This window comes from Desmodus rotundus, chromosome 2 (assembly GCF_022682495.2).
Source record: "Desmodus rotundus isolate HL8 chromosome 2, HLdesRot8A.1, whole genome shotgun sequence".
Classification (NCBI taxonomy): domain Eukaryota; kingdom Metazoa; phylum Chordata; class Mammalia; order Chiroptera; family Phyllostomidae; genus Desmodus; species Desmodus rotundus.
This window is the reverse complement of record NC_071388.1, coordinates 91,745,265-91,763,422: the sequence shown is the minus strand read 5'-3', so window position 1 is coordinate 91,763,422 and position 18,158 is coordinate 91,745,265. Positions and strand designations below refer to the sequence as shown.

Here is an 18,158-nt window from a genome sequence, read left to right as displayed (position 1 = left end):
GGAAGACTTCATGGAGCTTAAACATTTTTCTAATTGGTAACCAATCTTTAAAAATTAGGTTTCAAATGAAATTCCACACATGGATTTTCCCTAAATATAAAAAACACTATATTGCCTCTTGACTCCATTACTCTTGAGACTTTCTCTCCCACCCCTACCAGGCCCCATGTAAGATACAGGAGAGAGAATGGGAGATCGAAGGAAGTTAAGAGAGACAGAGGGAGGCAGGGAAAAGGCAAACAGTGGCAATAGAGAATGGAAGGGAGGACACAAAGACAGGGGTGGGAAGCTAAGGGAAACAGACCAATAAAAGAAAAAGAGCTAATGCTCATGTAGCTTTCTAGGTGTCACCTATGGCTTTCAGTGTCTTACATGTAAAGTAGCTCATGCAATCCTCACAAAAACCCTACGGCACAGGTTCCATCATGTCCCCCGTTTTATAGAAGAGGAAAGTGAAGTTCAGAGAGGTGAAGTGACACGCCCAAGGCCCCAGAGTTAGGAAGTGGTAGAGCTAGGATTCTCGTTCTGCAACGGCTCCCCCTCTCACTCAGAATCCAAGCCTGGTTCTTTCAGCAGCCCTGCACCACCTCTCGACCTCGCATCCTCCCACACCGCCCTGCCTCAGTTGGTTCCAGCCACACTGGCCTCCCTGCTGTCCCTTCTGTATGCCAGCCATCTTGTCTTTGTGCTTGGACAACTCTTCCCCCAGAAATCTGCACAGTTAGCTTCCTCAGATGCTCTGGGTCTTGACTCAGTGGTCACCTCCTCCCTGAGGGCTTCATTACCCTAATTAAAAATGGCATTCAGTCGCCCTGCTCACACACACACAATCCTCTCCCTCTCCTCATCCTCATCTCTGATTTACCGTTCTCCAAAATATGTATCATCAAACATACTACATCTTTTATTTATCTTGTTTATTAGGCTTTCCCTGCAGAATGGAGGCTTCCAGAGGACAGGAATTTTTGTCATCCTTTTGTTCATTGCTGTACTTCCAGTGCTTAGAACAGTGCCTGTCATATAGAAAGTGCTGGATAGATGTTTGTTGAAATCAGATATTTGCATGCAAGCAGCCTAGACCCAAAGAGTCTGATTTTACCAGCATTTTTTTTTCTGTCTTCCCCTAGGAAACCTATTGCAGTCATTCCTCTCCCTCTGGGCTATGGTGCCACTAAGTCAGCTGAGTGGCCACATCAATTCCACCTGTGGGGCAGACAACTCCACAGGGGCCAGCTGGGCCCGCCCACATGCCTACTATGCCCTGTCTTACTGTGCGCTCATCCTTGCCATTGTCTTTGGCAATGGTCTGGTGTGTGTGGCTGTGCTAAGGGAACGGGCCCTGCAGACCACCACCAACTACCTGGTGGTGAGCCTGGCTGTGGCGGACTTACTGGTGGCCACCTTGGTGATGCCCTGGGTGGTGTACCTGGAGGTAAGTGAGCCCAGGTTTGGGCTGCCCACGTGACTGTGCTTGTCTTTGTCTTCCCTGAGCTGTTGGCCTTCTAGGCTCAGAATGCTTTCTTCTGTGATATGGGGACTGGGAAGGAAGGAGAGCTCCTGTCCTTCTACCTTTTGTGAGGAAGCTGAGGGTCTGAAGAGCAGACATTATCCAGCATCACCACTCACGCACATCAGAACCAGGGAGCTGGGAATGATTCTGTCTCTAGTATCCAGGTAACCAGACTTGAGTGATAGGCCATCCTAAAAATGCACCAAGTTTACTCTCTGCCAGGCATGTCACAAAGACATGAGGGATTGGGGGAGGTAGTCCATAGGCACCTTCATCAGTTTTTCCATGTGTACGGAGGTGAGAATCTGCAGGAGGAATTCGGGGCAAAGATGGGGAGGGAAAAATAAATTACAGGAAAAAAAATTAATGAATGAGGATAAAAGGAAAGAATAGTCTGCAAATAGATCAGACTCCTTTAGAGGGGTCAGTTGCCTTTAGACTTGGCTCTTTGCACTTGGACATCAGCTATCCACAGACTACTACCTAAGGAACCAACCTTCCAATTAATATTTCTGGTGCCTCTATTAATGGTACAGAGCCCTCCCCAATCAGATAATGCAGCAGACCCCAGAGAATTCTTTTGGAGAGAAACATTTCTTAAATTTGAAAGTATTTTCATTCAAAAGTGCAAAGCAGAGTCAGGAGGTGATAAAGAGAAAACATTCATTTGCTAACAGAGATACTAGGGTGCCTGTACCTGTTCAAGAAATAGATATTCTTACTGGGAAAACATGCAATTTACTGAAGAGTTTTCTTAAAGACATCTTAATATGCTATTAATATTTCTTCTCTGTACTGTGTATCATTCTAAAGAGGTACCCAATGAAGGACAAAATGATGCTATGATTAAGAGAAATTAAAATTCATCAAATTAATATCTCAGTTAATATTAATAGTGAAGATGACAGTTAATTAAGTATGACATATCACAGGAGAGAAAAAATCTCAAACATAGACTGCCTATGCTAGTTCTCATATTACAGAATGACTGGGAACTAAAATTAGACATGATTTCAACAGGGAGACATAAAAGAAAGAAAATAAAAAAGACAAGGAAAAGGAGAAAAACAACTAGGATGATTAGGAATAAATTTAACCACTAACGCAGCCATTTTCAACCTTTTTCATCTCAGGGAACACATAAACTAATTGCTAAAATTCTGTGGCATACTAAAAAAATGTATTTTTTGCCAATCTGACAAAAATAGGTATAATTTTAGTTGATTTACCAAAAAAATAGTAATAGTAATTATCTACTCTTTTTGCTCCAAAGTGACTTTTTAAAAAGTCAGGTGCTTATACCTGTATGTAAGGATTTTTGGTACCAAGATTTAACTAATCAGACTGAACCTTATTATGTGACATGACAAATAAGATACAACTCTATTATACGACCTATATATTTATGCTTCGAGACAAGGCATTCACACCAGATGACTATTGTTGTGTTAGCTGTTGTCATTTTCTTAATTTGACAATCTAAGGGAAAAGAGGTCAGTGCTTCTGACTAAATAAGTATTGAATGTTTTAAAAATTCTTGTGGCACAACAGTTGTAAATCACTGGGCTAGGGGGATACTCTGAGGAAAAAATACGCATTTATTCTTCTGAGTTAGGATAATCCTAATGGCAAAGAGTCTTGTGGTTATCTTGACTTTTCTGTCAACCCAATTAATCTGAGACAATCTTGAAATCAGAGGTTATGTATCTGTTCTTTTTTTCCTGTAGTCCAAACACACTACCTGGCATACAATATGTGCTAAATAAATATTTGATATATGACTGATTAAATGAGTCTGCTCTGCAACATCTACATTAGATGGCCAATTCCTGCTTACATCAGTTGCTGCTATGTCCGTTGTGACGATGAACTATTTATTTCTACATTCAATAATAATGAGACTGAGAGGAGTTAAAAGCATGTGATGTTTTTGTTCAAAAGTAAGGCAGATTTTAGGTGCTATAACCTAGTATGGATTAGTCAATAATTCATACCACCACCATCCCCCCACCAAAGTGTTTCTGTCCATCCCTATACCTTACAAGGATTCCTAAGTCTTTCAGAAAGATGAACCTCAGAAACAAAGGCAGGAAGAGGACTCTCAGCCTAATAAGCATTTTAATTGCCTCTGAGATAAAACCAGACTTTTCACATCTGTAACAAAATCATTCAGGCACACTCTTTGGGTGTCCGTTTGTGATAGCTTCCAAGACTCTGGATGGACCACACTGGACAATCTCTGTAGATATCAGTATAGGAGATGCACATTGTGATTTTCCCACACCGTGCCAGCTCTCTCTAGCCACATCTGCCAATAAAGATAATGCCCCCCTTCTACTGCTGAGCCTGAAGAACAGCTGAGTCTATAGAGGGCGGGTATGAAGTCTTGCCAAAGACTCTATGAACCTTCTGCAGTTTGGATCTATGTGTTTTCCCCTATGGGGAGCATGCTGGTGGAGCTCCTGATCTCCTCTCATAAAAACCAATATGCCCTCCGTCCAAAAGGTTATTTGGTGTAGGTGTTCAGTAATTAAGAGCATGGTCAAATGAGTCTACAATCATATAAAGAAGATTTGAGGCAGCAGAGACACCTCTCCACTGAGAAATGGGCATTAGCACCTTGATTTGGCCCTTCCCACTTGCTTCAAGTCTGTAGTCAATGCAACTTACTATCTCTGCACCACTTTCTCCAACAGTCCACTCAGGGTCTACCTCAATAAAAGATAGAATGTGACTTAAAGTAGCCATCATTAAGAGATGACCAGTTAAAATATTAGCACTTTCAAGTCCAAAGGACCAGGCCTCCCTATTCTGCCCCAGTATGTACTTGTCTTAGTCTTAAATACCTGCCTGTGCTCAGGACTGGATGGGGTACCTTAACAAGAGAAAAGAGCACTTAGAGCCCTAATGGGCCTTAAAGGAACTGTGAATATATAAATCCATGTGTCTCAGAGAAGGTCAAAGCATTATTCTCACTAACTTGTGCTAATGATGGCACAGGTGGTTGAGTAGCTGGTCTAGTAATTGCATGATTATACATAAGAGCTCCCTTGAAAAGAAGGAAAGATGCAGTGTTGACCACAGAGACTGCTGTAAGCTTGAGGGCCCTCAAGATGAAAGGACAGAAACGAGAAGAACATCATGTGGGGGACCAATTAGCTGCCCAATTCACAGCTTCCTGTGTTTGATTTGAATACATCCATCTTCTTTGAAGGGAATATTGGCTCATATTGGCCAGATACCTTCCTTCAAAGGAAAATTGGCACCAGTATGTATGAGTTAGGAATGTTTGGGCTATAGAAGTTGGAAAATTTGACTAACTGTGGCTTAAATAAATGAGTTATTTTGCTCACACAAGCAGACCTGTGGAAGAAGGCAATTGTTGATGGTTCAACTGCCCCATCGTGTCATCAAGAACCAGACTGTTCCATCCTTTCTGTTCACCATCGTTGGCAAGCTAGCTTACTTCCTCATACTGCTCACAGGATGGCTGCCATAGCCCCATCATCACGGCTGTATTCAAAATAGGATAAGGGGGGGCTTACAGAGGGGGGAAAAAAGTCATTTCCCTAGAGTGGCTCAAAACTTCTCCTTAAGGGACTTCACTTAAGTCTAAATAGCCAGAAGTGGATCATAAAGCCACTTACAGATGCAAGGGAAGATAGAAAGAAAGCGTGAAAATGTGGATTTCATTAAAAAAAGGAGATGAGGAATTGCTGTGAGGCAGACAATAAAATATCACATATCACATAGCATCATGCTCCTGATGGAATTCACTGGGATGAATCTCATTCTAACACAGAGTTATGCTATGAGAAAGACTCAGAAATTTGGAATCAAAAGGTGTGGGAATTAAGTGAATGAAATGGAGGTGACAACTATACTTTTCTTATCTCATAGGCTATGTGTTAGGCTCAACCGTCATCAGCTGAGAAAGTGTTTTGATAACTAAAAAATAAAATCGATAACTATCTCAGTTAAGACACTTTTAGTTGTAAGTAAAAAAGAAAATTTAACTCCAAAATTTGACTTAAACAGTAAACAGAAAGCATTGACTCGCACACCAGGAACTTTAAAAGTCTTGCAGTAGTGTGGACTGCAGGCACAGTTGGGACTAGGGTCCATCTCATTTCTCTACAATTCTCTCAGCTCTGTCTTTTTTCCATATTTGGCTTTATCCATAGGCAAAGGGTAAGCAATAAGCCTCACATGTGTACAATACAAGCAAGAGAGAAAAATCTGTGTCCACAGACTTCTAGTACATGCATCAAGATGTATTTTGATTGGATGGGCACATGATTTTCTCTGAACTAATCACTGAATAGAAAAGTTCACTTAGCAAAGAAGAGTCTCTTCCATGGAATACATGAACTACTCAGGAATCTCATGGATTACCAGAACCCACGGACTATTGGAAAGGGGGACGAGTACAGTCAGCAAGTACGCACCGTGGTTATCTCATTGTTATCATTCTCATCATTAAGGCACACAGGAACCTGGGCTTGAGCAATATATAAAGGTGAACAAGCAGCAACCAATCACTGACCTCTTCAGTTTTCTCTGCCCCAGGCCTAGCAGAGAAATTTATGATAAAAACCATGCAGGTGACTTCAACGTAGTTATATTCCATAGGGCCCTGGCCTGGTTGTCTTTTTGATTCAGTTTGCAGCACTCTCTCAAAAACCCTTTTTTGTGCTATACCAAATAGTTCTGTCTCAGATTCCCTCTGCAGTTTCTAATTTCCCACTTTAGAAGCTACAGTCGGCTTAGAGCTTTCCTCTCCAAGCACAACCATCCCATTTTGTCCCACTCAGTTAAGCACCTTTTATGATGTTTAATGCACTTATATCAGGACAGAAAAGGCAACTAAAGCAGCCAGGGGGACATTTGAAATACTAAACTCGGAGTACTTGGGTGCCAGTGCATGCAGGAGAAAAGACTCAAGGGTCAAGCAATGTAGACGAGCCAAAAGGAGCAGGTTGGGATCAAGCAGGGAAACTCGCCACAGAGAGAGTGAAAGAACAGCACTGTTTGGGGGACAGAGGAGTTTTTAGCCTTCTAATAACATTGATTATTAGAAATAAAAGAGAGTCTGCATTTTAAATGGGTTCCTCTATGATTTTTTGTGCACTCGAAATACGGACTGTTGGGTTTATCTCAGATCTACCAAACTGGAATTTCCAGGGGTGGCCTTGGAAATGTATAGTAATTATAACCAGTCGCCCAACCCCAGCCCCAGGCAGCCCCAGCCCCACTCCCACCCCAAGGGGTTTGCAGCCAGCCAGCCATCTGCTACACACTGACATTTAGGAACCACTAATCTGTACAAACCCCACTTCACAGATAAAGACATTGGAATTCAGAGAAGCAAACCCCCTGTCTTTCCCCACAGCAATCCCCCTTCTGTGGAAAAAAAAAATTCCCAAATGTGGCAAACAAAAATGAAATGAAGGGGCTAATTTGAGAAGTAATTCCATCTTTGCTCCTTGGCTATCCCCCCAAAGCAACTACAAATCCATCCTTCAGAGCAAGAATTCTTAATCTGGGGAGTCCATCAACTTGGTTGTAAATAAAATTACTTTCTTATTTTCACTAAGCTGAAATTTAGCATTTCCATCAATTAGGTATCAACCCACAGCAGAAGAAATCCTTAATGTCACCAGTAGACATCCAGATATTTCTATTTTCAAATCACATTCCAGTTGTGGCACACACCTTGAAATACCATTTACATTCATCAGTACTTGGAAATTATAGGAATTTGGACCTGCCACTAAGTCTTGTCATTTAATGCATTATTAAAGAAGCACATATATTTAAAATACTTGGTAACTATATATCAATTTAATTCATCTTTTGTGATCCCTTGTATTTTATGTATGCACTTCTGAGAAGGGAACCAGAGGCTAAAGTCTCCCGTGGAACAAAGAATGCTCAAGGAGCCCTACTTTAGGACAACCATTTCTGAAGACAATGTCACCCCCCAACCCCTGCCACACACACACCCCCTCCACATCAGCTGTTTCCCAAACTTCCCAGGCAGCAGGAATCATTGGAGGGACTTATTATTCTGAGAGGGACCTGAGAATCATTTTGTTTAGCAAAAGCCTCAGGTGATTTGGGAAATGCTGCCTTATAAAAAGTAAATTAGGGAAATGCTGCCGCAGGCTGTGTCTGTTGAAAATTCAGTAGCCAACTTCTGTACCTGAAGACAATTTCTTGCTTACTCCCACCTTCTGTATTGCCAAAGGGAGCTAGTTATATTCATTAGCAAGTGAGAGGAACACCACCTGGCTGCTGTATGATTCTGAAGTGAGTTATTCATTAGAGTTTAGGGGAAAGGTAGGATCATGTCTCTAAAGAGCCTTAAATCAATCAGATTTTTCTTGCTTTTTTTTTCCACTTTAATTTCAAAAATCACTTTACTTTTCAAGTTCTCTCAACGCTTTCTACTTACCTCACTGTCAGCACTTACCACATTGTATTATAGTTATTTTCTTAGCATCCACCTCCTGGGCTCTCAGTTCACCCTCACTCGTTCACACATTTCTCTCCCTAACATGCACACGCTATATTCTGAGATCTTGGGGACGAAAACAGCTTTAATTCATTTCAGTACACCTACCCAAGTGGAGTATCAGGCATATAATGGGTACTCAATAAACAGGGAGTATATGGGTGCATGGAGAAACAAACACCTACTCTTTCCTCCTACATTATCAGAATGAAGTTAAATTGTACACTTCCCAGAAGCAGAGCAGCATTAAGGTGCTGACATTTTTTTAAAGATTTTATTTATTTACTTATAGAGAGAGGGGGAGGGAGGGAGAAAGAGAGGGAGAGAAACATCAATGTGTGGCTGCCTCCCACACGCCTCCCCCACCAGGTGAACTGGCCCACAACCCAGGCATGTACCCTGACTGGGAATCGAATCAGTGACCCTCAAGTTTGCAGGCTGGCACTCGACCACTGAGCCACACCAGCCAGGGCTAAGGTGCTGACTTTTGAGAGTCATGATTAATATTAGGAGTTTGAAATGCCAGCTCTTTTTACTGGCTATGTATTTTTTTAGTACATTTTATTGTTTTCTTATTATAGTTGTCACACATTTTCTCCTTTTTCCCCCTCCACCCACTACCCCTCTACCCTACATCAATCCCTCTCTTAGTTCATGTCCATGGGTCTTGCATATAAGTTCTTTGGCTTCTCCATTTCCTATATCATTGTTAACATCCATCTGTCTATTTTTATACCTACCAATTATGTTTTTTTAATCCCTGCACCTTTTCCCCCATTCTCCCCTTTCCCCCTTCCAGCTGATAACCCTCCAAATGATCTTCATATCTGTAATTCCATTCTTGTTCTGATTGTTTGCTTTGTTTGTTTTTTTAGATTCAGTCATCGATAGCTGTGAGTTTGTTGTCATTTTAATGTTTACAGTTTTGATCTTCTTCTTTTTCTTAAATAAGTTTCTTTAACATTTTATATAATAATGGCTTAGTGATGATGAATTCCTTCAGCTTTACTTTGTCTGAGAAGCACTTTATCTACCCTTCAATTCTAAATGATAGCTTTGCTGGAAAGAGTAATCTTGGTTGTAGGTCCTTGTTTTTCATCACTTTGAATACTTCTTTCCAGTCCCTTCTTGCCTGCAGAGTTTCTTTTGAGAAATCAGCTGCTAGTCTAATGGGAACTCCTTTGTAGGTAACTGTCTCCTTTTCTCTTGCTGCTTCTAGGATTCTCTTTTTATCTTTATCCTTTGGCATTTTAATTATCATGTATCTTGGTGTGTTTCTCTTTGGGTTCAACTTGTTTGGGATTCTCGGTGCTTCCTGGACTGGTACGTCTATTTCCTTCACCAAATTACAGAATTTTTCTTTAATTATTTTTTTCAAATAAGTTTTCAATGTCTTGCTCTTCCTCTTCTCCTTCTGGCAACCCTATGATTTGGATGTTGGCATGTTTGGAGATGTCCCAGAGTCTCCTTAAACTATCTTCATTTTTTTGAATTCTTGCTTCTTCTTTCGGTTCTGGTCGAATGTTTATTTCTTCCTTATGTTCCAAATCATTGATTGGAATCCAAGCTTCCTTCCCTTTATTGTTGGTTCCCTGCAGATTTTTCTTTATTTCACTTAGTGTAACCTTCATTTCTTCCCTTATGTTCTTGCCCATACTCAGTGAGTTCTTTGAGCATCCTGATCACCAGTGTTTTGAACTCTGCATCTGGTAAGTTGACTATCTCAGTTTCATTGAGTTCTTTTTCTGGGGTTTTGTTCTGTTCTTTCATTTGGGCCATATTTCTTTGTCTCCTCAATTCAGCAGCCTCCCTGTGTTTGTTTCTGTGTATAGGTAGAGCTGCTTTGACTCCCTGTAAAAGGCACCTGTAATTTTTGTGAGGTGGAGGCTTAGGTAATTGCCAGGGCGGGACAACCCGCTTCACAGCTTTGTGGCTCTGTGTGGGGGAGTGCTTAAAGAGGGGACTGTGCTGCTGCCTGCCTTCTGGGGATTTGCCCAGCACTTGCCCCATTTCCCATCACTTCACCCACTCCTGGTATGAGACTGGTGCCCTTTCAGCTGTTGCCCTGGTTTTGAATCCCAGAGGGGGTGGGGTTATATATGTTTTAAGATGCAGGCCCTTTAAGCGAAGTTCTCTGAAAATCCAGCATTTTCCTCTGCTGCCCCAAATCCCACTGATTTTTATAGCCAGAAGTTATGGGGACTTATCTTCCCAGTGCTGGAACCCTGGGCTGTGTGGTCTGGCCTGGGGCTGGGATCGCTCACTCCCATGGCATCTCTCCCAGTTTTTATCCACCACATGTGAATGTGGAACAGCCCGTGCCCATGCCTGTTCCACCACTGCTGCCTCTTCACGCCACACTGTGTCTCATCACGTGCCCACCCAGGCTCCCTGTCTTTGCCCCTCCCACCCATCTCGATGAACATGGTTTCTTCAAATCCTCTGTTGTCGAACTTCCGAACAGTTCAATTTTCTGACAGTTCTGAGTGTTATTTATTTTGAGATTTAGTTGCAATTCCTTTTTGTGGTTGCATAAGGGGCGGAGCATGTCTACCCATGCCTCCATCTTGACTGGAAATAACCCTAGCTATGTATTCTTAGGTAAATTACTCAGCCCCTTTCCGTCACCATTTTGTTATTGAATAATTAGAAATATTATTTAATTAGTTGGATTGCTATGAGGGTTATTTGATCTTGGCCCTTCACAGCTCTTTATTCATCACTTATTATTATTTGCTTGGTGTGGAGGACTCCATAAATAAAAAGTATTTCCATTACACATCCCACCAATTGGAGATTCATTTTAATGAGTAAGCTCTGAGGAAGGCTTACTGGTGGCACCTTAGTGGGAATTACTATAACCAGCTAATCAGATGGTTTTCTTCTTGTCATTTAGCTGAGATCAAGGAGAGAATGGAAATTTTGATGGCATAATTGGATAGTAAAAGAAAAGATAGCCAGAATAGGGAGGCATAGTTGGGGATTGGAAGCAGGGGAGAGGTTGAGGGCTTTGGCCCATAGAAGCTAAAGAAACAGAGTACCAAAGAAACCTGCCCAGCGTGTACTTTCTCTAGGCCCCAAAGTCAGCAGCCACCACTGCTTTTTGCAGCCCTGAGATGGAGGCAATCAGGAGGGTGTCCTAGAAGGGAGATGACGAATTCTGTCACACAAAAAATCCTTGATGTGCACAAGCTTTTCTCCTTTCCCCTTGCGTTCACCCAGCTCCATCCCTTTTCAATAACTGCCCCCTCCTCACTTGACACTTCCATATAGCAGGGCATGAAGCAACCTACCCTCCAATGCCCTGTCTGACCTGAGGAGCCGTGCCATCTCAGGCAAGGTGCAAAACCTCTCTAAGCTTGAGTCTCTTTCTCTGTGATGGAGAAGATAGTGTTACCAGACAGGGACCTGGCCCTGAGTGAGTCTGCCTAGTGCCAGCTGTAGTGTGTTGGTTCTTGACTTCCTGTAGGAAAGATTTCACAACACGACCCCAGGTGACTATGAGCATCCATTTATTAAAGCTGAGGACAGTGAACCAAGGAAGAGCTTAGCACAGAAGGAGCAACAGGAGAGGCTAGGCTGGGCTGCCTTAGCTCACTGGGAAGTCAGAGAAAAGGGGGCCTTGGGGACAGGTTCAGGGGATCAGCCTGAGACCAGCTGCCACTGCTGCCCATTGCTGTGGAGTTTAGAAGACAGGTGCCTGTAGGGAAAGAAGCGGGAGGAAGAAGAGGGGAAAGGGAGTGGCCAGGGCTGCTCCCCAGAGGGAGGACACATGCTGGGTCCTTTGTCTTGAGGCTTTTATCTGTTTCTTGAAGGTGGTTGGGAGTCTTAGGAAAGGCCTCAGAGGAGAGTTTCAGCAGAATATTCATCAGTTCTCCAGGTGTGCCCTTTCATGGTCATGGTCTCCACTGACTGGTCAGTGGCAGGACAAAGGGTCCTTAGTCATTGCAGTTGGTCCTGGTGTTTTTCTCGGCCTGGAAGAGAAATATACCTGAGACCTAGATGTTATCTCCACGGAGGAAAAACCAGGGAAGGAAAGGTTACCCTGGGGGTGAGGTCCTTGTTTTCCCAGTTTTGCCCCCTGCCAGGCACCTGGGTGACCATCTGCACCTGGCTATAAATTGCTCAGCCATTGTGTTCAGCTATCTGTTGGTTTCCCTAGTCCACTTGCCAAGGAATTTCCCTAGCTTCTCACTATCCTGTCTCAACAGTAGTCCTCTCTCATAGGATTATTATCACCATTGGAGGCCCTGTACATAAAGTGCTTTGCAGAACATCAAGACCCAGTAAGCCAGAGAAAGACAAGGACCATATGATTTCCCTTACATTTGGAATCTAATGAACAAAATAAACTAACAAACAAAATAGAAACAAACACATAAATAGAAACAGACTTGTAAGTAGAGAACAGACTGTCAGAGGGAAGGGGGGTTGCAGGGCTGGGTGAACAAGGTGAAGGGATTAAACGAAAAAAAAAAGAAAGAAAGAAAACTGAAAACCTCATCAATGCAGAAAACAGTATGGTGATTACCAGAGGGGAAGGGAGGTTAGGGGGAAGTAGAAGAAAGTAAAGGAGAGATAAGTGGTCATAGAAGGAGATATGACTTGGGGTGATGAGCACACAATATAATATACAGGTGATATGTTATGGAATTATACTCCTGAAACCTATATAATTTTATTAGCCAATGCCACCCCAATAAATTCAATTAAAAATTAGGAAGAAGAAAAAAAGTAGGCATTCAGTAAATGCTAGCTATTAGTATTCATATAGATGTGTCAGAGACCAGTCATTCTTTCAGAACAGACTTGCATGTCAGGCATTGATCTAGGCACCGAGGATGCAGCAACAAACAAGTACCAGTCCCTGCTCCTGAGGAGTTTATTAAGTAATAGCCATTTAATTTCCTATCAAATAAGTGTATGCTTTGTCCTGAAAACCTGTATGAGCACATTCCGTTTTCTGAATCTGAAGTTTTAAAGCTACAGAAATCCTGGAATGGGTTATATGGGTCAGTGGCCCATAATAGAGTAAGTTCTAAATAAATGTTAGATTGTATTAATAACATTAGGATCTTATGATGATCTCTAGTTACGTTACTTATGAATGCCTTGCTTCTTCAATGATCTTATAAGTTCTTCAAGGACAGGGCCTGAAGTACATTTTGTAAAACCTCTTAAAACACACAGCATATACCCTCTTTCTATGAATGAAGTATTGGAGCTTCACAACTACTAACTTCATGGGTGGACGAGTGAGTGAAGGAGTGAGTGAGTTTCTGTTGTTCTAAATAAACTCTCTCATCTACTATGCACCTTCAGTACACAGACACAAAAAGGCAATCACAATTTGGAGGGAAAAGTGTTTGTTCCTCAATTTAGGACATAAATTACATAATAGACATATGTTAAAATGAGAGTTAGTATACAAAATTCAACTTTTTGCAAGAAGCTTTTACAGCAAACAATCATCCTGTGTAATGAGCAAAACTATTTTTTATTCTCCTTACTTCCTTAAATCATTGTGTTATTATGACTCTACATAGTCCTGTTTTAAAGTGTTTCATTGTAAGAATTCCTATAAATTCATATTAGGTCTTTATATATATACAGCCAAATAAGCAAAAAATGATGATTTCAGAGCTAGTTTGAACTTTTCATCATTGCTTTTATTTTTTTATTTTAAGTTCCTTATTTATTTATTTATCCATTCATTCATTTAAAAATATATTTTACTGATTATTCTATTACAGTTGTCCCATTTTTTCTCCCCTTTATTCCCCTCTGCCTTGCCAACCACATTACCCCCACCTTAGTTCATGTCCACAGTTCGTACATATAAGTTCTTTGGCTTCTCCATTTCCTATACTATTCTTAACATCCCCCTGTCTATTTTGTACCTACCATTTATGCATCTTATTCTCTGTACCTTTTCCCCCATTCTCTCCCCTCCCCCTCCCCGCTGATAACCCTCCATGTGATCTCCATTTCTGTGAATCTGTTCCTGTTCTAGTTGTTTGCTTAGTGTGTTTTTTGTTTTTGTTTTAGATTCAGTTGTTAATAGTTGTGAGTTTATTGTCATTTTACATTTATCATAGTTTTGATCTTCTTTTTCTTAGATAACTCCCTTTAACACAGGGGCATCAAACTCATTTTCACCAGGGTCCACATCAGGCTTGTGGTTGCCTTCAAAGGGCCAAATATAATTTTAGAACTGTATAAATGTAACTACTCCTTAACTAGGGGCAAGGAGCTAGGCGCTGCCACTAGATAGAAACAAGGTGTCAGGCCGGATAAAATAAGGTGGAGGGCCGGATTCAGCCCGTGGGCCTTGTGTTTGTCACCTGTGCTTTAACAATTCATATAGTAAGTGCTCGGTGACGATGAACTCCTTTAACTTGACCTTGTCTGAGAAGCACTTTATCTGCCCTTCCATTCTAAATGATAGCTTTGCTGGATAGAGCAGTCTTGGATGTAGGTCCTTGCTTTTCATGACTCTCAATACTTCTTTCCAGCCCCTTCTTGCCTGTAAGGTTCCTTTTGAGAAATCAGCCGAGAGCCTTACAGGAACTCCTTTGTAGGTAACTGTCTCCTTTTCTCTTGCTGCTTTTAAGAGTCTCTCCTTATCTTTAATCATGGGTAATATAATTATGATGTGCCTTGGTGTGTGCTTCCTTGGGTCCAACTTCTCTGGGACTCTCTGAGCTTCCTGGACTTCCTGGAAGTCTATTTCCTTTGCTAGATTGGGTAGGTTCTCCTTCATTATTTTTTCAAATAAAATTTCCATTTCTTGCTCTTTCTTTTCTCCTTCTGGCAGCCCTACAATTCAGATGTTGGACGTTTAATGTTATCCTGGAGGTTCCTAAGCCTCTCCTCATTTTTTTGAACTCTTGTTTTTTTATTCTGTCCCGGTTGAATGTTTATTTCTTTGTTCTGCTCCAAATTGTTGATTTGAGTCCCAGCATCCTTCCCTTCACTGTTGGTTTCCTGTATATTTTCCTTTATTTCACTTTTCATAGCCTTCACTTTTTCCTCTATTTTGTGACCATACTCAACCATTTCTGTGACCATCCTGATTACCCGTGTTTTGAACTCTGCATCTGGTAGGTTGGCTATCTCTTCATTGTTTAGCTCTGTTTTTACAGCTTTGATCTGTTCTTTCATTTGGGCCATATTTTTTTGTCTCAGTGCACCTGTTACATTTTAAGAGCAGAGCCTTAAGTATGTGCCTGGGCGGGGCAACCCACAATGCTGCATTGTCAGGCTGTACGTGCAAGTGGGGTCAGAAAGGGAACAATGCTGCTTGCTCACCTGGCTTTCAGTCACTTCCCTCACTACCCACAAGCAAATTGGGCCTTCTGGTGCTGATTCTTGGGTGGTTGGTTTTGTATAGATTCTAGGACCCTGTTGATCTCTCCAATGGACTCTCCTGTGAGGCTGGGAGATTCTCCCACCACCACAACCCCCACCGATTTTTACTGTCAGAGGTTTTGAGGCTTCATTTCCCTGCGTTAGAACCCTGTGTTGCATGGTCTTTGTTGCTCCCCAGTTGTTCCTGCTGGTTTATCCGGATGCAAATTTATCCAGCCGACACCCTGCCACTAGGCCTCTCTGCCCCAGCTGCCTGTCTCTGCCACTCCTACCAGTCTAGATAAATGTTTCTTCTTTAAATCTTTAGTTGTCTGACTTCCATACAGTTCGATTTTCTGACAGTTCTGGTTATTTTTTGTTTTTAAATTTGTTGTCCTTCTTTTGGTTGTGCAAGGAAGCAAAGTATATCTACGTATGCCTCCATCTTTGCCAGAAGTCTTGAACTTTTCATTGTTGCTTTTAAACAAAATTACTTTGCTCAGATGTTCTCAAAATAGGGTCTGGAGATGACCAAATATAGTGATAAAATCAAATGCCACAGCACCATTTTAAGCACCATTTCAACAATGTATCTGTTTTCATTGAGAAGTTACTTCAGAGGCAAGTGTACCTATTTTTCACTCTTCCTTCCTCTTAATTAGTCATTGGGCCTGTGCAGCAAGGACACACAGCTACAGCCGGGGACCCAAAGCTTCACAGGTTTCTCCTTGAGAGCCGTGATCCCAAGAATGGCAGCCCCACAGGCAGGAAGCCAGTAAATGAGCAAAGGCCTTGGGCCCAAGACGGGCATTTGTGGACACTCTCGGGTGGCAGTCTCCCTGACAGATCTCTCTGGTGCAATAAGGTTGTATAAAATTTTTTAAATAAAATAGAAATATGCCAGAATAGAGATTAAATTGCTTTATTCCTGAATGTTTTCAAGTGTTACTAGAAGTTCTGGAGCTTGATACACACGTGTAAATGAGTGAGGTCATAACCATCCTCACTAATTCTGTGAGTGGTAGGGAGGTTCTGGGACCCTTTCCAATGCCCTGGTCCAGTCTTTCTTCTCAACTCTTGGTGCCTGGGACCTGGGTATCAACATTGGCACAGACTTAACTCACGTAGGTTTTTAGAGATGTTGTTCGAGGATGTTTCCAAACTGTAAAATCAGAAGCCAGATAGAATTCCATTTTGGAGGTAAGTTTTATGAAAAATGTGTTCTCCGATTATTTCCTGGGTACTGGAAAGCTTGCCACTGGATGGAGGGCTTCAGAGAGGTAGTTCTGGCGCAGTGCACACATCTGGAGGTCACCCAAGCTCACTTACTGCCTGCTGCGCACCTATGGGCGTATCACTTCACCACGGAGAGCTTCAGTTGCCTCCAGAGTTTGAATTAAATCAGTGGTTCTCAAACTTTGGTGTGATTGGGGATAGAGGAATGAATTACTTACTTTAAAATGAAGAAGATTCATGGGCCCCAGGTCCAGAAAGTCTAACTCAGCAGGTCTAGGGAAGAGTTCCAAAATCTTCATCTTTAATGAGTACCCCACTGTGGACCAGACTTTGAGAAACAATGAACTAATTGATTTGGAAGATCCCTTCCATCTTCAGCTTTCTAACATTCTGCAACTTTGTCCTTTTTGTGTGTGACCAATCTTGAACAGCCTGTCACTCCCTTAATGTCTGCCTGCCCTTGGTAACGATGATGTACCAACAGGGATGGCATGTCAGCATGTTATCTGTAGAAGGCAGCCTAGGGAAAGCATAGAGTTGTTTGGGCTGCTGTCCCTTTGCTGGGGGGAACACTAACACCCTTGTCTCTGATGCTCAGGTGACAGGTGGAGTCTGGAATTTCAGCCGCCTTTGCTGCGATGTTTTCGTCACCCTGGATGTCATGATGTGTACAGCCAGCATCCTGAACCTCTGTGCCATCAGCATCGATAGGTAGGGCTGGGAATCCCCCTTCCTGGCTTAGGAGAGGGGCAGCCTAGACCAGGTGGGGAAGCTGCCCTTGCTGTACTTGAGGCTTTGCATCTGCAAAGTGGAACTTACCACTGGGACATTTTCCTTCGTCTTTTTCTCTTAAACTATAGTTTGTGGGTGAAAAGAAACCCTTGTGACAGGAAAGAAATGATTATTCTATAGGCTTTCCTACCTTTCCTTCCACCCAGGTCACAGAAGAGGATTCTGTTTGGGGTTTTTCTGATTCCTAATTGGGAGGAGGGGGTTGGAGAACAAGGATGAAAGGTGAGCTGATTTGGGTTGGGAAGAACATTTCCTGTTACTACTTTGTTTTTGGTAAAAGGAGGGCAGAAGGGAGTCTTTTGTGTGATTTCTGGACATTTATTACATAAAAATGTTTTTTACAAAAGTAACAGAGAACATCTGGTTTTCTATATCATCACCTCTACCACCTAAACTCTAGTCCTAGCTCCTTATTGCCTGTGAATCTCCCTGCTGAGTCTATTACAGAGCCTTGAAGAAGAATATTAAACTGAATCCAGTGGTCCCTGCTGAGGGTAGCCAGTTCTTATATCACAAATATGCACCTTCAGAAAGGACATGAGAGAGTGGGAGAAGATCAGCCTTGGAAGAGGGAGGAAAGAGCTATATAAAAAGAGCTTCTAGAAGAGGCTCTGGGACAGCTCCCACCCAGCCTCCTAGTCTGACTCTGCTCTCTCCCCCCTCGAGAGCATGCCTGTACACTCCATCCACACACATTCGCACAGGCAGCTGGTGGGTGAGGCCATGCGGGTTGTGCCTTGCTCAAGGGTGTGG

At 42.3% G+C, this 18,158-nt stretch overlaps 1 protein-coding gene across 1 annotated transcript in view; it reads left to right on the top strand.

Annotated features, from left to right (window-relative positions):
• The first annotated feature begins 1,162 nt into the window (after window positions 1–1,162).
• DRD3 (dopamine receptor D3) overlaps window positions 1,163–18,158 on the top strand; it is a 42,839-nt gene continuing 25,843 nt past the window's right edge. The window contains exons 1-2 of the mRNA XM_053919426.1: window positions 1,163–1,432; window positions 17,212–17,324. Coding sequence (XP_053775401.1) covers window positions 1,163–1,432; window positions 17,212–17,324 — 383 coding nt within the window. The remainder of the gene's footprint in view (window positions 1,433–17,211; window positions 17,325–18,158) is intronic.